A 27,083-nucleotide genomic window follows, 5' to 3' on the forward strand; every position below is an offset into this window, starting at 1 on the left:
CTTCTCAGAGTCCAGGTAAAGCTGTGAAAATCACCTTTGGTGTTTCTGCAGCTGATGAGGTTTATTATGGCTTTCTCCACTGTTCCCTCTGAATTCCAGAACTGGCCCCTGGGCAGAGATCTTCTGCAAAGCCTACACAGTGCATGTACAGGGTCTGCTCTGGTCAGGAGATGCTTGGTTCAGAGCAACCTGCTGTGCTATGGTGAAGATGTTGCCGAGTCTTTGAATTCCCTTCTCCACCTTTTGTTCCCTTTTGTTTGCAGTGTATGTAATTATTCCACAGCTGATTTTTTTTTCCCAGTCTTTGTGAGCTGCACAGCGCTGTGCCCTCTTCAGTGTCAGGAATTCATTTTGGTGTCTGAATTCCCAAGTAAAAACTGCTGCTCTCTTGGGGACCCCAGAAGAATGCGAGTAAGCATGACATTTGTGTACTTTCAGTGGGAAAGATCTTCAGACAAGACTCTGTTAAACAGTGTAACCAACAGCATCCACAGAAAGACCTTGAATGTCTGTGTGTTCCTAGATGCTTTCTCTTTGCTCATGTCTATTTACTGTGTTTTGTTTCTTACAATAATAAGAAAAATGAATAAAAACCAGAAACCACCTATTGATCCATCCTGTTACTGCTGGTCAGGTTGTCTTCCTGGCAAGGACATTGTGACTACTCATCTTGTGCAGGAATCCTTCTAGGAGTGTGTGGAATGTGTGGAATGCATTTTATTTTATGTCTAAGTCTTGGAAGCAAATGGAATGTTATTTAGAGACAGAAGAGTGATTTGCTTTCCAATTTTAGATCTGAAAAGAGACTGACTGTCCCACCACGGTTTCAAAAGGAGTTGCAAGTTCACCTGTCCAGAAGCTCTTCCACGGAGTCAAGTGGTATGTCCATTAAGAAATTATTTGTTGACTACTCAGAGTGGGTGTCATCTTAAATCCATCTTAGTAGTTGTTTTGAATAAAGATGGGTTTGGATGAGGAATCAAGTTCTTTGAGTGAACCTTTTCACTCTAACTTCATTGTGCTGAGGAAATGTGTGCTTGCCTGCCTCTTAGTCTTCTAGGAAAAACTTTGGGCAGTAAGTGTCAAAGCCAATCACAAAGCCAGTGTGAGGAGTTTGGAAACAGGAGGAGTAAGCTTAACTTTACCAGTGGGGTAAGAATCTGGTATTAGGATGAAATCCTGGCTTTCAGGAGTAAGCAGCATTACTAATGTATTTATCCAGCAAATACTCTTTTGCCTGTGTGGCTCAGTAGTTATGCAGCTGATGGGCTTGCAAAATGACAGTTGCTTTCTTTGAGACTTGTCAACCTGATTTGTGAAGCTTCAGATCTGGTAGCAAATATACCCCACCAAAGGGAGAAAAGGAATAGAGATGAGGCAGCAGGTAAGCTAGGGATGTGAACCTCCCCCTGGAATAATGACTACCTAATTCCTACACACAATGTGTGAAACTGCCCAGAGTAGCTGAGCTCCACTGGAGGGCTTCCTTGGATGCTGTAGCACAGAAAAGCTGCCTCCTGGGTAGAGACTTTTCCTTAGGACATATCTTGGAATGAAAGGCAAATCATTGGTCTGATTTGTACACCTGTCTGAAAACAAAAGAACGTTCTTGGTTGTCGGGCAATATCTTTGTGGTGTTTATACTCATGAAGAAATTATCTTGTGCCCCTCTTGGGATACTGCCTTAGTGCACTGTCTCAGCTGCACTGAGGCTGACGGTTCTGTATCCTCTTCCAGAATACTTTCAGAAGGAATATGTAGCAACATCTTATGAAAATAACTACAGTGATTGAAAATTCATCTTTGGGTAGTTATTTAATGTCTGAGATTTCCATAGTTCTTTGCCGTAGGAGGTGAGTGAACCAGCCATGCTAGGCAGGAGAGCCACATTTTAGAGTTGGTGCTGTGCTGGCAGCTCCCATGTTTAGTTTTTAAATATGGAGGTAATTATCTGTCTTTCTGTTTGTCGGGCTGTGTTTACTTCAAGGCTGCAATATTTTTTTAACAGATAGCTTGAATACATCCACTGCAGAGACGCATATTGTTGCCCCTGGCCCTTCTGCTGCCAATGTCAATGAACTTCAAAGTCGCATTAAGGAGCTGCTGAGCAAGTACAGCAGTGGTGTCAGACTGTCAAAGATGCCTCAGATATATCAGGAAATGTACGGGGAGGACCTTAGCACAGAAGTGCTCTATCAGCTTGAAAACTGGCCTCATGTGTGCACAGTAAGTATTGAGCCATTTTTTTGGAAAATGCCAGTACCCTATAGATTTCTGAGTGTTCGTTTACCAAAAGTTATTTTATGTGTACCTGCATTTCCCTTCATGCTCTGTAGCAATGACAAAAAACCCTCACAACCGCACCACTCCACTCTCAAATTGTAATAATTCCTTTTGAAACCCCAGAAAATCACTGTTGGCTGGACTTGTGTTTTGAACAAGGAAGGTCAGCCTCCATGGTATTCTGGAGCCAGTGCTTGAGATTGCTGACTTGCCACCTTTAACTAACCCCAGTACTGACAGTTCTAATAGCTGATGACAGGTGATCTCCATGCCATGTTTGTTGTTCTTGATCTGGGTATTTTCCCCAGTTGCTTTTTATGCTTGTTGGTGGGTTTACCTCCTCTTAAAGCTACAAGCTACCAACATCCTTTGTGAATAGTCTGAGGTCTAACTGCATTTATCTTTCTATAGACTTTTCCAGAGGTCTTTGTCACATTTTAAGCCAAGGAATTTTGATGTTTAAGTTAGGTTTATGATACAATAATAGATGAAATTGAAGAGTAGTAAGGCTGGGGGGAGAGATTACAGCTAAGCCCCTTTTTGCCCTCCTTCTGATGGCTGTAACCCCTTGATTACAAGGGTGTCATTGCATCTCTTATTAGGAGCTGGTATCTGGCTGGGTGTCCACTTAGAGGTCTTACATGAGTTGCCATCACCACAGGGTGGAGGGGCTTCAGCTGCTGTACTTCTGTCTCTTCTTCTGCATTCATAAGTCATTTATGCTGTCATGCAACTTTGCATCAAGGCTTTGTTTAGTTTTACTTTAACAGGCCAGTGATATCAATGAAAACTTTCAACTTCTTTGGCATCTGTCAAACTGTGGCACAGAAGAGTATCGAAGTAATAAGAATCTTTGTATTCTTGAAGTACATTTTTTGTATGTCCTATTGAGTCTTTCTCATGTAAAAGCATTAAATGCCAAAAAAAAAAAAAAAGAGAAAATAACTGAGACGAATAGCTGATTTTCAGGAATAACACTATTCGCATGAATGTCTGGTATTCTCACAGATATAGAAAATGTGTTTGTAACACCTTACTACAGATACTAGAAATGTATGCAGTCAGCAGCAATTTGTTTTGATGGCTGATGATTGGTTCCTGTGTTATCTACAGAGCAAGCTGATATGTCTTAAATTGCTTAATTCATGCAGCAAATTTTAGTCTTTTTTGTAGCTAATGTTCCAGTCAGTCCTGTTCATCCAGGATCTTTGTTCTGTGTTAATTATCCATTTGCTTGTTATCTGTTGGGTCTATATCTTTCATTCTAGCATGCAAATAAAGTCATTTAAGCATAAATAAGCACTGATTAAATCCATGGAAACATTGTAATACAACTGGCACAGTACAACAGCAGTCAGAACTATCAAGTTATCTTGGCACAATCAGTCTTGTAGAGAACTGTTAAGGAGCTTCTGAAGCCCATCAGTTTATTGACTTACAAGATTGTAATTATGGCTGAGGCATGGAGAAATTTGAACTGGGACTTCTTATATGAAAGCTACTATATATCTCTTAAATATAATCAGTCCCTGGTTCAAACATATTGTCTGCAGATGTACAGCTTTGTAGAACCTTTGAAATGCAGAAGACAGACTGTACTCTCCAATGAAAGTAAAGATATCTGATATCTGAATTATTTCTGTCATGTTGGTTTCTTACATTGGGAGTGTCTGCCTCAAGGCTCAAAAACATGCCTGTTGTTTCTTTTGTTATCTTCTTAAAGAATAATATTTTTGTACAATTTTTGTACTCATTCTGATCAGTGTAGCATAGTTACAAACCAGCAGACAACAAACTTGCTACACTTTCAGTGCCTCCAAGCTTTTAATTCGAGGACTGTGCTTTGGAGAGTATTGCTTCTGAATAACTTTGAATCTCTAAAACTTCTGGTGGAAACAAAGGAATTTTATGTAGGAAATTGTAATATCCATGTTTTTACAACCATGGGTAATGGACATTTTTCCTATTTAGTGAGTTCAAGTCGCCAAATATCACTGTAAGTTGCAGGTTGATGATCTTGTTTTCAGTCTTCACTGTTCAGGCAGGAGGAGGTACTGAGGCTGACTTTGTCTCCATTTGTCTGTTACCTCCCCTCTTTAGGTCAGCCTGGTTGAGCATCTTGTAGCAATATATTTTGCACAGCTAAATGCAGAAGTAAGAAGTTAGAAAGTAGTGGCTAGGAGTCACAGATTGTAGCCAAGCCTTCATGAGCAGTGGGGCTGACACTAAATATGGTTAGAAGTCTTTATTGTCTAGACAGACCTTAACCAGGAAAAGTGTCTGCTTCAACAGCTCTGGGCAGATCCACAGTGTTGCTGAATTGTTTGCTTTCACCTCCAGCACTTGTGCTTTGAAAAACGTGATGACTGGCAGTGACCCTTCCACTTTCATCTTTTTTTATCAGAATTTTTTACCTTTCTGTTTGACTAATTACTTTGTCATGTGTCTTTGAGCAGCTAGTGATCCCTATTTTACACTTGCAACTCTTGTCCCATTTCTTATCCTTCTACGTATTTTTGTCACAAGTCTTTCTCACACCTTGGCTGTTTTCTTGCAATTCTAAGTCAAAGTTATATAGTTTTACTGTGTTTGAGCTCAGCCTTGAATCCTTGGGATGCAGGCAGCTGAACTTGAGGGAGAGAAAGCATTGCAGCAGAGGTGTGAGAGGCATGTAGGCATGTAAATTAAAAAGTTCTTTTTTTTTTTTGTAAGTCACAACCAAAACTTAATAATAAATTTGTATTTGGTACTGGCAACATGACAAAATGGTTCCCTTTGCAGTCAAAATATAAATCTCCTTACTGAATTTTATGCATGTTTAAGGGATTTTCTTCCTTTTACATGCTCAACTCTCCTCAGTTGCTTGAATTCTGTAATTCAGGTGTGATGTGATGGTGATGGAGATATAGCAGTGCAAGAGAAACCCAAACTCTTAGATCTTTTCTCAAAACTTTTGCTTGAATTTCCATGGTTTTTTTTTACAAAAGCTTTTAGAGAATTAGGCTGTCCTAGGACATTAGGGCATGTCCTTGCATGGAAGTTTAGTTGGTTTAAAGACTGGAAATGGAGAAAGCCTGGAATGATTTACTTTCAGTAAACTGGTGGGATTCCTCAGGAGTAACATGTGGGTATATGCTGGTCAGAATTGTAACAAGTGAGTTGAAAAAGGATACAAATACAACTTCAGCTGGCTAATAAGAAAGGGCTGTTCAGAGTTATAAAGACCAGGGCTCTCTGAAGATGTATGTAACCTCCTCATACCGTGTTTCTGGCCCATAAAATTTCATTGTTATCTTAATTACAGCCATGGACAGAAAGGCAGTTTGTGCACTGCCTGATCTCCTTTTCAGTGAAGAAATTCCTCTTAATCTCCAACCTGAACCCCACACCCAGTGCAGCTTGAGTTTGTGTCCTTTTGTCCTGTCACTGGTTGCCTGGGAGAAGAGATGGACCCCCACCTGGCTACAGCCTCCTCAAAGGGAGTTGCAGAGAGTAATAAAGTCACCCCTGAGCCTCCTCTCCCTCAGGCTGAACAACCCCAGTTCTTTCAGCCACTCCTCATAGGATTTACCTTCTCCAGCTCCAACCTTTCACCTGCTCCTTCACCCTTCTCTGGACTTGCTCCAGCATCTAAATGTATTTCTTGTCATGAAGGGCCCAGAACTGGACACACAACTTGAGGTGTGGCCTCACCAGTGTTGAATATTGAGGGACGATCAAGGCCCTGGTCCTGCTGGCCACACTATTGCTGATACAAGCCAGGATACCATTGGCCTTCTTGTCCACCAGGTGCTATTGACCAGCATCCCCTTGTTTGCTGGGCAGCTTTCCAGGCATTCTACCCCGGCCTGCAACACTGCATGGAGTTGTGACCCATGGGCAGGACCCGACACTTGGCCTTACTGAACCTCATATCTTTGTCCTTGGCTCATTGATCCAGCCTGTCCAGATGCCTCTGCAGAGCCTTCCTGCCCTCCAGCAGGCCAACATTCCCACAGTTTGCTGTCATCAGTGAATTATGCTGAGAGCACAGTTGACCTCATACAGATCATCAGTAAAGATTTTAAACAGGATTGGGCCAAATACTAATTCCTGAAGAACACCACTAGTGACCAGCCCCCAGCTGATGTGACACCATTCACCTCCATTCTCTGGGCCTGACTGTACAGCTGGTTTCCAACCCAGCAAAGAGCACTGCTGTCCAAGCCGTGGGCTGCCAGCTTTTCCAGGAGTGTGCTGTGGAGATGGTGTCATAGGCTTTGCTCAGCTCTAGGTAGACAACATCCACAGTCTTTCCCTCACCCTCTGGGGAGATCACCTGGTCATAAAAGGACATCAGGTTGGTCAGATGAGACCTGTCTCTCCCCAAATCTATTCTGTCTGGCCCTGATGCCTTGGTTGTCTGGCATGTGCTATATGTTCACACTCAAATTGCACTGTTCCATAGCCTTTGCCAGCACCAAGGTCAGGCTGACAGGCCTGTAGTTCTCCACATCTTCTTTCTAGCCCTTCTTGTGGGTGGGCATCACATTAGCCAACCTCCAGTCATCAGCCTCCTTGGTTATCCAGTGATAAATGATGGAGAGCAGCTTGGCAAGTGCTTCTTCCAGGTCCCTTATGTACTCTCAGGTGAATCTCATCCTGTTTCATAACGTTGTGAGCGTCTGAGTGGCACAGTGGGTCACTTAACAGCCAAACAGCCCATCATCCATCAGGACAGATGGATCCTGTCAGACTCTATCATACCTTGTGCCTCTGAAGTTATTCCATGTTTATAAAACCCAAAGTTTTGGTGAAAGCAGCAATCCTAGAGCCAATATTTTTGTAGAATGAATAACAAGCAGATTGACGGAATTGACAGAATGAAGGGATGCATATTGAATTGATTCTGGAGTTGTCTTGTGGTAATGACTGCCTTAGTCTTTCTGCTTGTTTTCTGAAGGAGCTGATAGAAAAATAACACTAGCATTCTGAATTTTGAAATTCCACTTGTGCTGGAAGAGATACATATGCTTTTCAGCAGTTCTAGAACAAAGATGTTCCTTTCCATAAAATACTGGCTCTGCTACTTACCAGATTAACTATTAGTTGTCAGAGAACAGTTTTTTGTCTGTAATCTATCATTTCTCAGTCAGGTTTCTTACTGCTTTTCAATAAACATAAAGCTAAACAATATGTAATGTGAGCATATTCTTTAGAGACCTTAAGTCACTGTAGTGACCTTTATTGATTATATTGCCTGATGCTGTGTGAAAAGGCTCCTCAAACTGGAGACCATTTTCCTAGCTGTTTACTGTGAGGAGGAGGCTTTCCAGGGTAAAGAAGGGCTTAGTTTTCTTCACTTGATCTCTTGGATATCTGGTAAGGTGTTGGACAAGTCCCACAGTCTGTTAATCTTGAAAATACATCACTGGAAAAATATTGGAGGAATTAAGGGGGAAATTAGCTTATTATTGTTTGCTGTCTTGGGGGTATTTGGTTGGTTTGTTGTTTAGGTTTTGGTTTTGTGTTTTTTTCATAATAGTCACTACAAGTTGAAGGTTATTACTAAAGAAAGGTGGAGAATTTTTTAGATAAGAATGAGACCTGCATGAGACAACAATGAGATGTTGCTTTATTGAGTGGTAGGATGTTTTATTTATTTTAACTTTTTTTAGCTTTATATAGTTCTCAGATTCATATTTTACATTTATACATGTTGGGACTTTTTGCAGAAAGTGAAACTGAAGGCTTGGGAGAATGCCAGGATTAAATGGTAAACAAATTGACAGAAATAGGACTGAGACTGTTGTTTTCTGAATCTGGTCCTGGGCAGTACACTATGTCTTAACAAAATAGGTACTACATACTAATGCAACTGGCATCTGAGTTTTTACTGTAACATTCAGATTAATTAAACAGGTATGCTCAGAAAAGAGAAGGATTGCCACAGTAGAGAGTTGTATTGCTTGAGAAATATTGGTTTTGTCAGGTCTTTACTCTCAGAGAGAGAATTTCTATACCACAGTTAAGCTTTGTGAAGCAAATGTCATCCTTCTAAACAGAGAAACAGACTTGAAAGAATAAAAAAATCCAACTCTAATGTACTTTGCACACGGAGGAGACAATGGAGCAGGCTATCACACCTGGTAGTACAAATGAATGAAAGCTCACAGTTTTAGACAAACCCTAAAAGCTGTTTCCAGTAGATGAGCTCTTGAATTACAGTAACTTTCTTTTGCTATGCTCATTGAAGAAATTGGTGTTTAGACACAGAGCCAGTAGCCATTTAGAACAGAGTTCAGAGAACACAAGACATGTTCTACCTAAAATGTAATTAGAAGTGCTGAACATACTTCATCACAGAACAGACTACAGTTAGTGTCAGCCTCACTGATGGTGTCATAGCACATGTAGAAATCAGCGAGTTGAGGACAGAAGGTCCAGAATGACTTTGCTGTCCAAACACAGTGCTAGAACAGGCTGTAAATCAATATACCTGAAACTTAGTCATGGTAATGAGTGGTTAGACAACACAATGAGCCACCAAATTATGTCAGACTACATTTGACAGCTTCTTTCCTTATTCCTGCAGTCTGTGCATCTCCTGTGTGTTAAATCTTGTCCTTTTCTGACCTTGTAGAAGTTCAATGCATTATGAGGTAAAGAGTATTATAACCAAAAAGAACTGCTGACAGAGGTGTCTGCTGATCCTCAGTGCTGGCATAAAGATGTGAGGAATAGGGGCAACCCTCAACAGTATAGAGTTGTTAGATTGACTCAGCTGTCTTATTGCATAATGATTTCCTTTGTAATTGTGTGTTTTCAGAAGCCAGGGTCTTGTAAGCACAAGAAACTGGAGAACAAGTATTTCACTGTGATGTGCAGAGTAATGGAGTGGGAGGGCAAAGAGGATGGGTAAGGAGGTAATCTAAAGACACTCTTGAACTTTGTAGAGCTTACCATCCCAGCTCTGAACACAAGTTGAACCTGAACAGAGGATATCTTGACAATAGGGATTCTTTAGTTTAAAAGAAAATACAAAAAATATACCTAGTATGATTTGCATTCTAACATTTCAGGCAAGTACAGAAATTACTACCAGAAACAGAATCACTAAGGTTGGAAGGGACCTCTTTTGATTATTAATGGAACCTCCATGCTCACGCAGGTCACCTGTAGTCTGTCTGAGTCTGTATCCATTAATGTTTTTAACAATGGACATGCTACAGCTTTTCTGGCCAACATACTCTAGTCCTGTTTCATCTTCCCAGTTAACATGAGGCTTGGTTAAAAACAAGCGGTTTGATGTGTTCTGTTGTTGCTTAGGGTAAGAAGATAGATATCATAGCTTCCAATGCAAAATAATTAATTGCATATCAGACTAAAAGCTGTAAAAGCTGGAGTGGATTCCAAGGATTGCTGTAACTGGATGATGTAAGAAGCTTCCACATCCTTGTAAGGAAAAGCTCCTTACTGAGTGAGGCCACTATGTGCAGTGGGGATCTTCAGCCTTTCAAGAACGCTGGCCAAGTCTGCTTTTTTCCCCAGATTTGGTTGCTCTGGACACATACTCCAGCAGTTCAATAGTTTAAGCTCTATTGCTTTCAGAAGCAGCTACTTGGAAGAACAGACAGAAGAATGTTGAAGTATTGCCTGGGGAGACCTATACTGTAGAGGGATGGGCAAAACCAGTGGGACCTAAAGTTGTGGTGGCTGCCAGTGACAGAGAAGTGCTGTCAACCAGTGTGTAGGTGCAGGGTAGTGCTGATCAAGGCCATAAATACCTTCCTCACTGCTTTAGATCCAGCTTGCTAGGAGCTTAACTTCATGTATTGTTGAGGAAGGTCAGGCAGATGACAGCTGCCTTCACACTGAAGTGTTTGTCTAAGGTGCCTATTACTAAAATGTTTCTATATACAGTCTGTGGTAGTTGGCTTCCATGTTGCATATTTAAATCAGATCTGAAAGAACTCTTGCACCACACTTCCAAAGAATTCTCAGTGAATCAGAGTGATAGTTCTGATTTGTATTTTAGAGCCGTCTTTCAGAACCTGTTGGATACCAAAAATCATGGAGCCAGACTTCTTGTTTGCCATATAAATTGAAACTCTGTCACTGACATTAAATGCTAACTTCCTTTGCAGGTTTTATTTTCTTACCTTGCAGAAGAATAGCAGAAAATAACTGCGTATGCTAATTTGAATGTAACATTGAAACTGAAGGACATTTACTCTGACTAGAAACTCTCATTTCAAGGATGTTTTCTCTGTTTCCTTTTTGGAAATGTTGATGCTCCAGGAGGTTTCCAATTACAGACAATTAAGCAAGGCTGACATTGGAAAGTCGATACTTTCTTTAGTTTATATATGTTGGTCAGTGGTTTTTTTGAACATTGTCAAGCATATATGTGCAAAGCCTTTGTCCTGCCAATACATAAAGGAGCATGTCTGCTTTTGTCCTCACTATATATGTATGTCAAAACAAGGGGATTTTGCTCCTTTGCATTTCACTCAGTTGCAGTGTCAGTACTTATCTTGGGAGTATTTTTTTATTTGAACTTTTATTATTTGAGTCTCCAGATTTCAGTTATTCAAGCCCAGGAAAGACATACTATTCTTCTGTGTAGAACAGCTTCACTCTCTCTATTGCTCTGATAATTCATTCTGCCTGCTGTTTTCTCTTCTTTGTGCTCTGTAATGGACCACAAAGAGGCAAGGTCATAGAATCACAGAATATTCTGAGTTACAAGGCACCCAGAAGGATCATTAAATACAACTCTTAGCCCTGTGCGAGACATCCCCAAGAATCACACTATGTGCCTAAGAGTGTTGTCCAAGTGCTTTTTGAGGTCTGTCAGGGTTCGTCCCTGGGGAGTCTGTTCCAGTGCTCAAACCACCCTGTGGCTGAAAAAGATTCTTCCTGATATCCAACCTAAACCTCCCCTGACACAACTTCAGACCATTCCCTCTGGTCCTGTCACTAGTCACCAGAGAGAAGAGATCAATGCCTGCTGCTCCTCTTCCCCTTCCCTCAAAGAAGTTGTAACTGCACCCTCAGTTTCCTCTTCTCCTGGCTGAACAGACCAAATTACCTTAGCCACTCCTCATATGGCCTTCATCTAAGGCCCTTTTCTACCTTCATTGTCTTCCTCTGGATGGTCTCTAACAGCTCAATATCTTTTTTCCGTTGTGTCGCCCAGAACTGCCCCCAGCACTTGAGCTGAGGCTGCCCCAGTGCAGAGCAGAGTGGGACAATCCCCTCCCTTGCCTGGCTGTAATGCTGTGCCTGATGCACCCCAGGACACGGGTGGCCCTCCTGGATGCCAGGGCACTGCTGACTTGTGTTCAGCTTGCCACTGACCAGGACCCTCAGGTCCCATCCATGGCATCCATGGAGCTGTTGTCCAGTCTCTTGTCCCCAGTCTGTACACACATCCAGGGTGGCCCCATCCTAAGTGCACAGTCCAACACTCCCCCTCGTTAAACTTCATACTGTTAGTGATTGCTCAGCTTTCTAATTGATCAAGGTTGACTCCCTGCCTATGAGGGAGTCAACAGCTCCTCCGAATTTTTTATCTTCTGTGAACTTGCTTAATACTCCTTCACAGGGTTTCTAAGTGTCCGGGTCATTTCTGAAGCTGTTCAAGAGCACAGGTCTGAGGGTGGAGCCCTGTGGAACCCCAGCAGTGACAGGTCACCAGTCTGATGTGACCTCATTTGCACCTGACCCATAAGCTAGTTGCTCACCCATCCCATTATGTGTTTATTCAGCTGTGGGCTGGATGTTTTGTCCAGAAGGACACTGGGAGAGCCAGTATGGAAAGCTTTACTGAAACCCAAAAAGATTATATACCCTGGATCAGCTAGGTGGCTTATCTTGGCAAGAAATGAAATTAAGTTTGACAAGCAGGACTTTATCCTCATGAACCTGTGCTGGCTGTGATGAATGACTGTGTTGTCTTTCAAGTGTTTCTCAGTACCTCCCACTATAATAATGTGCTTGCAGAGGTCGGCTGGTAGCCATACTAATGGGGAGTACCTTGAAGGAAAATCTGTAAGCTCAACAGGAAACTTGGTTGAGACATTTGTCTTAAGAAAGGGGGCTGTTTTGAAGTGCCACTCGCAAAAAAGCTATTTGCTTGTTATTAAAAGTTTCTGTGGCCTTGAAGGTGATATGATTCCTGGAGATGTCCATGCATGGCCAGAATTTGGACTCAGTGATTCTTATGGGTTTCTTCTAACTCAGGATGTTGTTTCTGATTCTAGTGTTGCCAACCTGTGCTTTTTTACACTGCAACAATTGTGTTGCAGTGTAATCGGCAATAATTTACTGAAAATAGCATTTTGCTATCTCTAAATGGTTTGCACAGTTAGCATATACAGCCTCTTCAAAACTGAAATTCAGTGTCTAGAAGACCCCAGAGCTATTATTAGAGTTAAGAGGCTTAAAGATCTCTAAGGATCTCTGCTCCTTAGTCTGCTGCTGGGCTTTAGTGTGTAAGGGTTTATAGTCCTGTCAGCAAAAATTTATTCAGCTCTGTCACAGCTCTATTTAAAGAGCACTAGCCAAGAGAAGGTATTCATAAAGGTAGACCTCTGCATCTAGCTTCTTCCAGGATAAACTGCTATATGTTCCAACACAGCATTCTCAAACAAATTGTTGTCTTGATAATGTTAAGTATTTTCTGGAGCTAAATGTTTCCTTGGCTGGTCATATAAATGAATTCCCCAGCCTTGTCCATGGACACATGGAATATCCTTATCAAGTCCTCTCTAGCTAGGATGTCATTATCTGATTTTTTTTGTCTGTATGACTTGATATACTTAGGCCTCTTGGCCATTTATCAAAGCCTTCACAAGGCTTTGATAAGTTTTTTGTTTGGTTCTATTTTTAACTGAACTTCTTTCTTCTCTTGTGGTGGAAAGGGCACTGTAAAATCCCTCATATCAGAGGGTACAAATATAGGTGTTCTATGTCAGGAATCATTGAAGGCATCTTGGTCCTTCTAGGTTTTACTGCCAGTCATGTTTATTGTCTCTTATATCAAGCTGAGTAGCAGAGATGCCCAAGAACTTTGCTTTCTTATGTCTTATTCTTGCAGAAAGTATTTCCATTTTGGTTTTTAATTGATAGATAATAATTTAAGCATGCTACCAGGAATGTGTGAGGGTTCTCTAACATGGTTAATTTTTTTTTGTATCTGTGAAAATTATTTCCTTGTGTCATGCTAGTGTTCATGGAAGTTGACCAAGACCTCTTCCCAATAACCTTTTTACAGATTGTTTTGGCGCTAGCCTAGACAATTTAATGCAGAGCAAGTATATGGAAATGCAGTTCATTTCCTAACTCCTAACTCAGATCATGTGGCAATTTGGGCTAAGTGATGTGGTATACATGGGACAAAATACATGGTTCTACATACAACAAAGGCCATTTGATTATTTTTCAATGTGTTGTAACTCAGTATTTGTTTCTTGCTAATGTTATCTTGATAATGAGTGATGTATGTTATTATTTTTCTGTAAAATACCAGAAAATTGTTAATTTATTTGATTATTCATTATGCTTTGAATGTATGTTGCTAGGACAGAGCTGTGAATAATTATTTGGGCAAGGTTTATAAAGTTCTGATGGGTGTGCATATTAATGGGTGGAGGTGAATGCTACCCCTGAGTAGTAGCAAGTAATTAAACTGCTTCATGTTTTTTCATTGATCTTTTGAAAATTAATTTGATTAGAGTTGTTTCCTCTGACAAAGGAACTTCAAAGTGGAGCTACATAAACCTTAGTAACTTTCTTTATTTTTCTTCCTTTGGGACTAATTTGAAAACACTAAGACCTTTTTTTATCTCAATTTTACATAGATTCCTGCTAAACTATGGTTAGATCAATCTAGATTGAAACTGCAAAGCTTTAGGAAGCAGAATTTTATTGTGAGTTTTTGGATACAATTCTCATACAGTACCTTCAATGTTGTGACTTCAGACTATGTGATATAGCAAAGGGTGGATATGTAGGGACTGGCAAAATATCTGGTTCTGAAGGAGGCTGGGGGCATGATGTAGAAGGGTCTAATCAGTTTTATTATGAAATTTATTATGAACCAGAAATTTCTTCCTTGATTTCAGAACCTTTGTAAAGAAAACTAATTCCCTGAGCATGCCAGCAGATAGCCTGCCTGACAGCACTGCCTGGCAAGTGTTCTCTTGTTTTTGAAGTATAGAATCAAATCTCCTTTCCCTCAGAAAACTGAGAGAAACTTTTGTTTATGATCTGCTTGTCTGTGGGGAAGACTGGGGAGGTTAACATGCAAAAGATGTACATTTGTGAAGGGTATCACCATCTTCTGATCCTGCTAGGAGGAAATAGAGACTGTACTTCTTTGGAAGCAAGTCCCAGTTGCATTGCATAGATTAGATATTTGCCTATTACTCATGTACTCACATGTGTTTGGAACCCTTCAAAACAGAGGACGAAGCATTACAGGAAATGCTAATCTGTAGTAACTGCCTCAAGCTTAGGTCCCTGTGGATGTTCTCTTCAAAGTCTGTATAAAATGCATGTTATAAAAGTGTAATTGGCAAAATTATTTAGTGTTAGAGATACAACTGATTATTGACTCTCTTTTTTGTTTTCCAAGGTGGAGAAAATACATGGAGGCGATGCAATTGATGTATTTCTTTATCCTGCTAGGAAAATACCACCAGTAGCCAAAAGGGATGCTGACCAAGAAAAGGCATCTCAGAATGTTACTTCACCAAAAGCAGACCCTTTGTTAAAACCAAATATGGAGACCACACCTGCATCACTCAATAGCGACTTCAAGGCAAAAGTTGTTGGCATCTTGCTGAAGTACTCCAATGGTCTATGGGCTCATGCACTTCCCAAAGTGTACCAAGACACTTACCAAGTAAAATTTCCAGAAGACATTCTAAATAATCTAGAGTTGCTGTCAGATGTATGTGTTGTCGACTATGTATCTGAAGTTCCCAGAAAGGCGATCCTCTATGCTAAACCCCAGAGATGTATTGATGAAAATCTGAATGTCACTGAGAAAGTCAAGAGTCATGATGGTGAAAAGGCCACAGCTAAACAGCAGTATGAAGAATCCAAGGACCAGTACCTAGAAAATATAACTGTTCCTTCTCTAATTACTCCGTCAGAAGGATCTGTGTCCATCATGGTGTTAGAATTGAAAAACACTAATGAGGTCCTTATTAGGCAAGTTTGTATTTTGGAATCTACCTTTTTTGCTTTATTTATAAATCCACACATTCATATTGTGCAGGCTGCCAGAAAAAATTAGATGAAGAGGAGGTTTCAGGTTTTTATTTACTCATTCTGCTAATGAAAATTTAAATCCTTTTGTTCATGTGTTTAAATGGAAATTTTCTGAAACATTTCTGTCCTGAACCAATCACTTTTATCATAGTTTTAGCTTTTCTGAGAATCAAGGCAGATTTAATTTGCCATTGGAAGACTTTTTAAAATAATCTCACTACAACACGAAACAGTATTTAGATATTACTATTGTGCTTATTAAAATACTTTTTGCTTCTATAACTTACACTAACTGGGCATGACTTGAGTGCACTCAGATTCCACTTATAGAAAGATGAGCTTTCATCCAGCAAAAAACTACTAGTGTTTCTTGATTTGGTTCCTAATCAGCCTGGTCTAAGGGGGCAGTGTGAGAAGTGGATAGTTACATTACATCTGTTATTTCCAGCCCACTGTGCACTTAACTCTACAAAACTTTCCTGTACACTTATTAGTTCTGGCATAATTTATAACTTACTGTCCATATGGAGTAATGGTTCTTACCTTTCTAGTCTGATATTTTACGGACATTTCCACTAACTATTTGGGCTGAATACTTTGAGTACCATGGATTAAAATACCATATGAAAAATAAAATTTTATCTATAAAGCAGCTGTTCCCAAATTTTGAACCATGTTTCATGGACAGTATTGAAGTTTCTCAGTTTGTCAGCTCTGTGTAGGTACATGATGATAATTAGTGGTTTCTTAATCCTAGTTACAAAATTACTGCTCAGGTTTATCCATGTACTTCATGGGCAAGGTCATTTATCCTGATATGATGAAACTACCCTGAAAGGATTACTGTTTTTTGCCATAACAAGAAAATGTTCATGTAGACATATAGGAAGGAAACAGTACATGGGCTCTTCTTTTCTTACAGTACATGGGCTCTTCTTTTCTTACATGTCCTATTAGCCTCTTTTTGCTGACCTACACAAGAGCTATGTAGCAGCTGTTGGTTGATGTTGATTTTTGCAGGATCAATAAAATCAAGATTTCTATTTCAATCCCAGGGATGGAGCAGTATCTCTTTACTTTCGTGGTATGTGGCTAAGTTTTTTGTCTGAAACCAATGAAGGCAAAGGTGAAAGGCGCTGGTTTTGGTACCGTTTCTGTTTTGAGACATGGATCAATCCTCAAAGAATTGTAATGTAGTTAGAATAAAAGTGAGACGATAGAAACACTCCTAGATATTTACTAGGCATTCACAACAGAATGTTTGAAGGCAGAGCTGATATACTAGGTACTGCACTTGAATTCTCACAAGAAATAATGAATAAAATTGTGAGCGAAGCAAGAAATTCTGAAAGATTCTTCTGCTTTCTGTTGAGTTACTCTGACTGTCTGTTAAGTATCTTTATGAAATAAATGTTCAAGAAACCTTTAAGTCACACAGATGTGACTGTCACCCCACTTTATCTCCATTACAAAGTAGATAAATGTTTACACAGAAACAAAAAGGCTGTTTCTAGGAAAATCAGAGTTCCTGGAATGTGGTCCGATTTAGCATAATCTTTACAACAGAGTTATGATATCATGTTGTATTACAATATTTGCACTATCTCTGGTATGGTAGAATTGAGTAGTATCATGCTCTGTATGAACAAGCTGAAACAGTAACTAGTAATACAAATTTTTGGGTAAGTTTTCCTTTTGTCTACTCTAATTTGACTTGTTTCTGAAGCATCCAGAACTTCCCATTTGGATTGTCCAGAAAGTTTTTGTACTTGATTTAAGAAGACCTGTGTAACACAAACAGCATTAGTATGAATCATTAGGTCAGCAGCCAAATATCAAGATAAAACTGTTGTATGAGAGAAAACAGCACTTGGTTTAATAACTAATTTTTAAAGATACATTAGATGTTTTGGTTTAGATCAGCCTTAATGAAAACCAGATTAAGATGGTGTTTGTTAGTGACAGAGTAACTTTTTTTTTCTAAAAAGAGAGGTGTTTAGACATGAATGCCTTAGAAAATGTATATAATTTATTCATATATGCATGTAAATGTTCTTATGCTTTTCAGCTTTTTTGAAGTTGCATCCTAACTCTTGTGGTCTTTTTGTTTGTTTATTTGGTTGGTTTTTTTTTGTAAAATATTATAGGTATGTGGGCAAAGATTATTCTTCTGCCCAGGAACAAATGGAAGATGAAATGAAAGCATACTACAGTCGGAACAGTACAGTGTCACCAGCTCAGTCTCTGAGTGTTGGGCAGCTTGTTGCAGTACATGCTGAAGAAGATGCCTGGTTGCGTGCACAGATAATTTCTCTAGAAGACAACAGAGTAAAGGCAAGCAATTACCTGTTTTGGCACTTGGAGAAAGAATTGAAACAAGCTTGTTTTTTAGATACAGTCTTAAATATGCTGCACTAGTATTTTTTCTTTTCTTGCCCTGAAGTACTTCTGTTTTCAGGTACATGAGAAATTAAGACCTTGTCTAAGTTGCATGATTGACAAAATTAAATGGTCTTTCAGGTTTTTCTCCATGAATAGTTTGAGCTTGGGAGTTTTGGTTTTGTTTTTAAAAGGAGCTGGGCCCTATAGCACTTCGGTGAAAATGTACCTGTGATAGGAGGAATGGTTTGAGGGGGACACAGGAAGAGAAAGGGAAGGACAACAGTCATTTGCTCCTAGATTTTGGATCTTGTCTGATGTCTTCTACTTAAATATCTCTGACATGTACTAAATAGAAAAGGAAAAAAAAAGGAAGGGTGAAAGGGTATACTTTCTCCTTCCAGGCAAAACACCACATCTGGTATTTTGGAAGTTGGGAGTTACATTGTATGCATTTTAGTTAAACCCCATTGACATTATCTAACTCCTCTGATAAAATTTTCCTATACAACAGACTCTTCTTGCCATCTGCAGTGAAATTAGAACATATATTAGAAGTATAAAAAAAGTTTAAAACTGCTCAGTTATTTCTTGACTAGTCAGTATTAATGATACATCCTTAATATTTTTGTTTCTTTCCCCAGTTAGATCACCCAGCCCTGCTTAACATACTTTTAAAGTTGAACCATTTTATAAATACTGAAGTAGCGCATGTATTAGAATTGAGTTTTTTCTGAAAGTTAATATGATACCTTTCAGATGTGAGTTGGAGTTGGGTATCAAAACTTTGTCTTGTGCAAGAGAGGTCTTTCGGGTTTAGAGAAGTGGCAAGAAAATTAGTGGTGTGCTTGCTTCTAATTTCTTCCTAGCCAGAGCTATCAGCCCAAAGAAGGCTGCTGCTTCATTGCAGCTTTTGCTGATTATCCTCTTGCTCAGTGTTCAGAGCTTCTTTTTAATATTTGCTATGCAGATATTTTGCAAGATAGAATTTCAAAAAAAAGTTGTAGGAAGTCCCATCAAAGCCTTCTTTCTGTAACTTTAGCTCCAGTTATTTTCTGCCAGTAGTAGTTTACATTCTATTTTCATGCATTGACTGTTGTATTTATATCACAGTAAAGACAAGCTTAAATGAAAATTATTCTCTTAATACTGTAAAAACAATAGCCACAACTTACGCACCTCAGTGGTATTTCAGTTTTCAACACTTTGAAAACTTTGTAAATAAAAATTGTGACTTTATTACCTTTCTTCACATAGTTTGAGATAAAATATGCTGAATTCTTGGAGCACAGTTCCTGTTTAAAGTTGAGATTCTGTAGAAGAGAAGATGGTTTTATAGAGATCTTGATGTGGCTTTCCTTGAAAACATGAACTTAATGGTACTAAACTGGCAAAAAGTAATTTGTCTGTAGGTGTAGAGAATGTGGCACATTCTCTTTAAACTCAAGAAAACATACTTACAATTATATTAATGACCTAGTTATTTTAATTTCCTTTTCCTTTGTCAGGTATACTATGTTGATCATGGCTTCACTGAGTTTGTTGAAAGCAACAGTGTGTGCAGACTACAGAAACAGTTCAGATCACTTCCTTTTCAAGTTGCAAAATGTAAACTGGCAGGTAAGAGAAAGCCAGTGCTGACTGCACACATACTTACTGTTATGCTTACTGTTGGCATACCTTATGTATTGAAGCCTCTGTGAGTCTGGGAGTTCTGATCCTTTTTTGTAATAGTTCTGTATGTGTTTAAAAGATTTTGTTCAGCTCAGCTAGTCTAAGCAGACATGGATATGCATGGAAAGAAGGAAAAGGAAGGAAGAAAGGATGTGAAGAAGAGTTTTACAGAGAATCCTTAATATTAGAAGATGATTTTATCCTGTACCTCTGTAATGGAACTTAATTGTTTCTGCACTTAACATCAATGTCTTTGGCCCTTTAATATACATGAGCCTAAAAAAATAAAAAGAAACATTTACCGTAAAGGAAACGGGTTGTGTGAAGCAATGTACACTAGTACAATATTTTTTTCCATAAATGAAGTACATCTGTTGTGACCAAATTAGGTAATATTTCTAAATATGAGCCTATTTAATTATTCTGAAGTGATCCTAGTGCTATTAGAAAGGTAAATTTATTTATCTTTCTAAAAGTAGTAGGCCTTTTTAACTTTTTTAAAATATTAAATTTTAAATATGTGAAATTGCTGTGAATGAGCTTATCTTATTTTGGTTGGTTGATTTTTTTAATACTTGGATGCTTTCCATTTTTTTTCTACACATTTGCTTCAGCTCTTTATGAAGAGGGTCTTCTTTTCTATTGTGCCCTTCCCCCAAAGATGGCTTTCTTTGATAAAAAAGTAGAAATTAAGTAGATTGCAAGTAGTAGGGGTGCAGTAGAACTTCTGTACACAAAAAGGTATGGTGTGTCTTACAGGACTGGAAGCCTTCTCTGATGATCCTGTCCTAGTAAAGGCTGTGGAATCACAGACATGCTTCAAGATATTTGCTGTGGAAATACTGGAAAAGAGTGATACTCCTCTTCTTGTTCTCTATGACACTTCTGGAGAAGATGATATCAACATCAATGCTACTTGTATGAAAGCATTGTATGACAAGTCCCTTGAACTGCACCTACAGGTACCATTGTCCTGTTTCCTCCTTAATTATTAAAAATTGTTGACTGCTGAGGTCTTAGATGGACAAAAAACAGTAGTCAGAAATTTGCTAAATTTTGTGAGGGCTTTATTTTTTTCCCTTTCCTTGTCACACTCATACTGTTGCAGGTAGATGCACTATATACCAACGTCAGAGTAACCAGTGTTTCCTCTGATGGGAGCCTGTATTGTCAAGTGCCATCCAAAGGCTTGTCTAGACTTTCTGAAATATTGCAGAAACTAGAAGACTACTTTATTTACAAGGTAAGTTCCATGGTGAGGGAAGTGGGGAAATCATGTAGCATTTCTCCAGAGAGTACCAATAATTTTCCTTGCACATAAGTGTAAGTTTCTGTGGTAGCCATAGACTGTTCAAAAAGGCTAAAAGTTCTCTTTCTAATTTGTGGTTTTTTGGGGTGCACTTTCTGTGTGAAAAGTGTCTTTTGATGCTTTCTTTTCAATGTCAAAGTTATGTATAGGAGACATTTTGAAAAGTCTTAAGTCGCTTTAAAATGTGGCAGAGAAGTCTGATGCCCCACCAGCCATTTACAGATACATGCAACAATCCTTATTAGACTCAAGGGAATTTAGGCAAAAGAGAAGAAATTTTAAGATAATCAAATTTGTAAGAATTAAGATAATAAATTTTGTAGTTCAGCTGAGCCTGGCAAAATCAAATCATGCAATACAGATCCCTGGAGGTTCTGCTAGAACTGCTGCTTGTGAAACTATGCTGTCAAAGTGTTTTAGGTGTAGAAGTTGAGCTTTAGACCTATTGTGCAACCATCTGGAAATATGTTATGCTGAACGTATTTCATTTATCAGGATTCAGTTTCAAGCAAACACTGAAACACTAAACACTGAAAGATGTCTAAATATTTTGCTGAAGTTGCTAAAGTTTAGCAACACAAGTTCCTAAAAGTTGCTAAAATATTTAGCAACATAAAGACACTAAAGAAGGCAGCCATAAAGGTGTTTCAAGAGTTGTATTCTTGGGAGAGAGTGCTTGACATTTTCTTGCTGCTATCAAAGAAAGATATTGTTCTTCAGATTCTTTTAATATCAGGCTTTGCAGCTTATCTGGACAGTTTTAACTCATTTTGCCCAAGAATTTAAACCTATTAAGGTGTTGATTATTCTTCAAATGGAGTTTCCCTACTTTTTGTACTCTAGCCATTGCCTTGTTATGCTATGTAGCATTATCATGGTACCTGTCACCCCTATGAGACTTTCATTTGAGTTAGCAGTAAATTTGGTTTGTTATATGTCTCAAGAAATTGTATGTTCTAGAATATAAGCTAGGAGCTTCTTCACTTGTGTCATAGGTCTTAACTGCTCTTGCTTTTTAAGTCAGGTAATTACTGGTAATTTCCTAGTCTTTTCCCAAATGTGGTTTTTTACCCCTGTCACTTCATGTTCTTCCAATTTCCCTGTGTAAGGTACAGAGTTTGGGATTAAAAGATTTACCAACTGGGGAAACTTAAAGCAATGTGATAAGAAGTGTTTCTAAAGCTGTAAAAATACTTTTTATTTGAAATAGCTTTTGCTTCTCAGTACTGTTTATGACATGTGTTGCTTTTGAAATGGTTAGTTGAGTGCAGATAGTAATAGCTCTGTGCTTTTTGACTTTTGTTTTTATATTTGCAGCAGACATCTGAGTTCAATGTATTGGTACCTTTCTGTGGCAAAATATGCTTGTTTCCTTCCAAAGGAAAATTGGCACGTGTAGAGGTAAGAAGTATTCAAAAAACAGCTAGAATTTGACGACACATAAATGTCTCTTCTTCTTGTTTAATTCACTATGAATGTTTAGTTTCCATGAAATATTTTATAATGTATTTGTCACTGTTGGGTTTTTGACCTCAAAATTATGCTTTTGCTTTCTTCTTGCAGATAAAAATTATTCACACTAGACAGGCACTTGATGTGCAATTTATGGATAGTGGAACAGTTGCAACTGTAAAAGTATCAGAGCTCAAAGAAATCCCACCACAATTCCTGAGAGAAGTAATTGAAATACCTCCTCAGGTATAAAGACATGTTAAAGTTGACCTGTATTCAATCTCTTGGCAGTGTTTGTAGTGCTTCTGCTTCAAGGTTTATGTACTGAAATTCTGTTTTGTTTCACAGCATTCAACATTGCAGTGTATTTTATTGTGTATCTTTGCCTGAAATAAATCACAGTGTAGTCCTCTGAGTTGGTGGATGTTCTGTATGTGTCATGGTACTGGATTTGTGTTTTGCTCTTTCTCTTTCTGTTTGTCATATATGATTGATTCTGTCAGCATTATTCTCTGAAGTGAACCAGCTTTCATATTAATAAATTACATCTTGTATACTTAATTCTGTTCTTAGGCTTTGAAGTGCTGTCTGGCAGACTTGCCACCTAACACTGGCATGTGGACTCCAGATGCTGTACTGTGGCTGAGAGATGCTGTAATAAATTGTCCTGAATTTAGCATGAAGGTAAATAGTCAAAATGCCTATGAGACCTGAAATCACATAGGCATGTGGAAAGAGCATTGAAAAAACAACTTCAAAAGCTTAACAACTCATCAAATTGGTTTTTGTTACAGAAGTGTAGAAGTTTGTAACCAGCTAAAGGACATAAGTACTATTGTTTTCTTAGCAATTTTGTTTTAAAACTTACTTGCTTAGGCCTGTTAGAATCTTCTCTTTTCTGCTCTGCTGTGAATTTTGCAATTTTCACAGCAGCTGTTCACATGTTGCTGTCCAAGTCCAAATATGTAACTAGAGTTATTTTGCCACTGATCAGAAAGAAACGCAGTTGTCATGTTTCAGCACATAAAAATATGCAACTTCTGAATTAATCTTAAATTACTTTTATGCCTCTTGTGAGCAAAGCTTTTTCTCCTTCTAGTCTTTGAAAGCAGTTTAATTTTTTGTTTGCTTTTTCTAAATGACTTTGTTTTAGTATATGCTTTATATAGTTAGAATTTCTCTTATCTTTGAGATAAAATTATTTCCATTTACAACGTATCCTAGATAGTTTAACTAACTGTTTAAGCTAGTTTAATACCCTTCTAAAGGAAATCTATTATAACTACAGACTAAACAATGATAATTTCTTCTTAACCTTTTGATTCCAGCTACTGCCAGACACTTCGAAAAAAGTGCTTTATAGCTTTCCATAACCTTCTTGCTTGCTTTAGTCTAAATCTCTATTCTGAGACTTACACCTGTTGCACCTGGCTTTTCTAGACATCCTCTTCCAAAAGAGTTTGAATGTGGTGCTAATATTTGCTGTATTAAATTATAGACAGCAGATGCATGCTTTAATTGCAGAAAGTTTTTTATTCCTGGCTAGGAACTTCAACATCATTAAAGGAATGTTGCATACTTTGTCAAATTAAAATTTAAGTGCTTTACTATTAATAATGTTAGTATATCTGATGGTAAATAGGAAATATTTTTATGTAAGTGCTTGAAAATTACATGTGAAAGAAACCTGGAAGCTTTTTTCTTTTTTTTTCCATCTAATTTAGCAGGCCTCAATTCCCATAATGTCAGGAAGACAATTTAAAGGATTAGGTGTTACTATTTAATAAGTTTTTTAGATCTGTATGGACACTGGCTACTGTTCTTCTGAAAAGAAGAATTCTACACACAGTACTGTGATTGAACCTGTTGGATGGAACAAAATTCAAGTTTTGTGTTTGGTTTAAGTTAGTGGAATTGCTGCAGGTGCTTTTTATCTGCGGTGAATGGCTTATTACCCATGGGTTCTTTAATGTATCTGGGAGAACACTGAAAATGTTTCTGTGCATAAATGCAATGAACTATTACTGCTTTAGTCTTCTGTACAAAATCAGATGTGCCTTTAATAGTTACTAACTGGTTGTTAAATGGTATTTTGTGTTCCAAGGTGATTAAACAGGATGCTTCAAAAGGAATTGCACACATTTACTTGTTTGCTCCAGAGAATTTCCCAGACATGGATTGTAGCATCAATAGACAGATCAAAAATGCAGACTTGTGGAAGCATCAGAAAGATGTTTTCTTGAGTGTGACACCCAGTGGGACTAGCTTCACAAAGGCTGTAGGTGATGCTGTTCCAGCTCTACAGTTACCTAGTGGGAAGCTGGAGAAGAGTTTTCCTGATTTAGGCAGAGAACCCAGCAGTGCAGTGTCCACCATTGAGATGCCACCTCCTCTACCCTTGCCAAAGCCTGGTGACCTCATGGATATCTACGTCTCAGTGGCCTGCCATCCTGGTCATTTCGTTGTTCAGCCTTGGAATGAGCTTAACAGTCTGTATGCCCTAATGGAAGAAATGATCTTGTACTACAGCAGGGAAGAAGAGAAACCTGTGACCATTGAAAAAAATAAGCTGTATGCAGCTAAAATTGGAGATGAGTAAGTAGATACTTAAATTATGTAAAATCTTTAAAAGCAAGCTTAACTCTGCTAAGCTAAGCAAGCCTAGCTTTGCTTAGTCTGCATTGTAAACAACATAGCAGATGTCCAATGGTATCTGAGAGATTAAGGGAGTTAATGAGATTGCAGTCTCTTCATGCTTCCATATTGTAGCTGGGATAGTTGACTTTTATTCAGGTAAATACATATTTGGGAAGTCTGAGATATGTTGGTTAAGATCTTTTGGTTGTGCATTATTTTTCTGGTGCTTTGACAGTGTCTGAATATGAATTCAAATGGTCTGGTTTTGTTCTCCCTTTTAGGTGGTACAGAGTCATAATAAAAGCGATTCTTAGAAATGGGTTTTTGTCAGTGTATGAGCTGGACTATGGCAAACATGAGTTTGTCAGCATAGGGAAAGTACAGCCACTCCTGGATACGTTCAGAAGACTACCTTTCCAAGCTATCACAGCTCAGCTTGCAGGTAAGTATCAAGCATTTGCAATTGTTCTTGTTGAAGTCTTACATCAGTGGGCATATGAAATGAATAGAAATTTAAAATGGAAAAAAGTCAAGGGTTATGTAATTGGGTTTCTTCTGCATGTTTATGTGCTGCTTTTATTCTTGGCATAGGCGCTGATGATTGTGTGTAATTAGTTTGTGTAATTTAATAGAGCACTTTAAGGTACCATCTTTTAGAATTAAGACTGCTGAAACTTTCCCAGCAGCTGCTTTTCATGGTCATAAAATTTATTATTTAATGTTTGTGATATCTACTATGCAAAAGACACAAGGAAATAAAAACTTAATGTTTTTGGATCCTTTAACACAACCAATTACCAAGTATGAAAGTTAGGATGCATCTGTTGGTAAGAACCTAATGTTCTGAATATCGCAGTTTATATTTAGGAACCTAGCTGAATTTCTAGGCAATTTTTTAATATATATATATATATTTATCCTATTGTAATTTACAGCTCTCCAGTGCATATTTGGAATCCAGATTTTCCTGATATATATTGGTTTTCTCCAAACAAAGAACTCCATAAGGGGGCTTTCAATAAGCTTACATAAGATAATTTCCTTGAGAATATGGCACATAGAGAGTGTGCATACATCTGAGAGAATTTTAAAAATAAAACCTGATCTCTCCTTGCTGTCTTTTCTTTCATTTCAAAAATTTTTCTTCATTTCTCTGTTGTGTTCATATGTATACATCTCAGCTGCTGCTTTCTGATGCTGTTTGGTCAGCACTGCTCTAGATTTCAGTCACAGAATATGCTTGTTAGAAGTGACAGGTGACAGAGTTAGTGCCCTGTGTCTTCTGTGGATTTGCTTTCCTGCATAGCCTCATTGTGACCTTGGGGATAGCTTTAAATTAATGATTTGTGATGGATGTGCTACTGACAGGCTGAGGTCCTCAACGTGCAATGCTGTAATGTTGCTGATTTCTAGCTGTGTCTGTCTTCTGGAGGACCATGCTCAGCAAGCCTGCAAGTCATCAAGTTTTCCTGCTTCACTGAGTCTCCCACGTAGCTAGATAAATTGCCCCTGAGATGCTTCATATTGTCAAAGCAGGCCATCTGAGCCTGGAAGATCAGTAACTATTGTCCTGCAATTCTTCTAGTTTTTTCTCTCTGTTTTTATGTCTCATACCTCATAGTCGCTGATCTGTTTTCCTGTAAAATCCCATTTGTATTCCCATTTGCATAATGCTTTCCTAGCATTAATTACTCTTTCTTAAGTGTTGATTAACTATTGACTTTTAATTCATTTTGGAATTGAAGGCAGCTGTGTTCTTTGTTGTCCTGTCAGTGGCAAGCTGCTGCTGATAGTAAAAGCAAAATATTGTTATTTTACCATTCTGCTTCTGTTAGCCACAAAGTGGCTTTTGGGCATTGCAGCATGATATTTGAACTCCTGTGTCTAAATGCTGTACGTGAGCAGTGGTCTGGGGAGCTGAATCCCAAGTCTGCAGGTGCCACTTATTTCTAGATGTATTGCAGCCATATTCAAAAACTTGTTTATGTTCCTGCAGACTTGACTTTGTGGGACACTACTCTGAAAAAAGTAAAAACAGTTGTGAGGCATTTAGGCATAACTTCTCTTTGTTTCTGGCCTCTGTATG

At 38.5% G+C, this 27,083-nt stretch overlaps 1 protein-coding gene across 4 annotated transcripts in view; it reads left to right on the forward strand.

The window, feature by feature from the left end:
- The window catches only part of TDRD7 (tudor domain containing 7), a 61,844-nt gene that overhangs the window by 18,269 nt on the left and 16,492 nt on the right, over positions 1–27,083 (forward strand). For 3 of the 4 annotated variants that reach the window (XM_077790513.1, XM_021537123.2, XM_021537124.3), the window contains exons 5-16: positions 794–879; positions 2,009–2,226; positions 14,906–15,486; positions 17,694–17,880; positions 19,434–19,545; positions 20,359–20,561; positions 20,708–20,842; positions 22,226–22,309; positions 22,472–22,606; positions 22,934–23,044; positions 24,465–24,955; positions 25,279–25,439. In XM_077790513.1, coding sequence (XP_077646639.1) covers positions 794–879; positions 2,009–2,226; positions 14,906–15,486; positions 17,694–17,880; positions 19,434–19,545; positions 20,359–20,561; positions 20,708–20,842; positions 22,226–22,309; positions 22,472–22,606; positions 22,934–23,044; positions 24,465–24,955; positions 25,279–25,439 — 2,504 coding nt within the window. The remainder of the gene's footprint in view (positions 1–793; positions 880–2,008; positions 2,227–14,905; positions 15,487–17,693; positions 17,881–19,433; positions 19,546–20,358; positions 20,562–20,707; positions 20,843–22,225; positions 22,310–22,471; positions 22,607–22,933; positions 23,045–24,464; positions 24,956–25,278; positions 25,440–27,083) is intronic. The other variant, XM_077790512.1, reaches the window with a different exon arrangement.

The sequence above is a fragment of the Lonchura striata genome, chromosome Z (genome assembly GCF_046129695.1).
Source record: "Lonchura striata isolate bLonStr1 chromosome Z, bLonStr1.mat, whole genome shotgun sequence".
Lineage (NCBI taxonomy): Eukaryota > Metazoa > Chordata > Aves > Passeriformes > Estrildidae > Lonchura > Lonchura striata.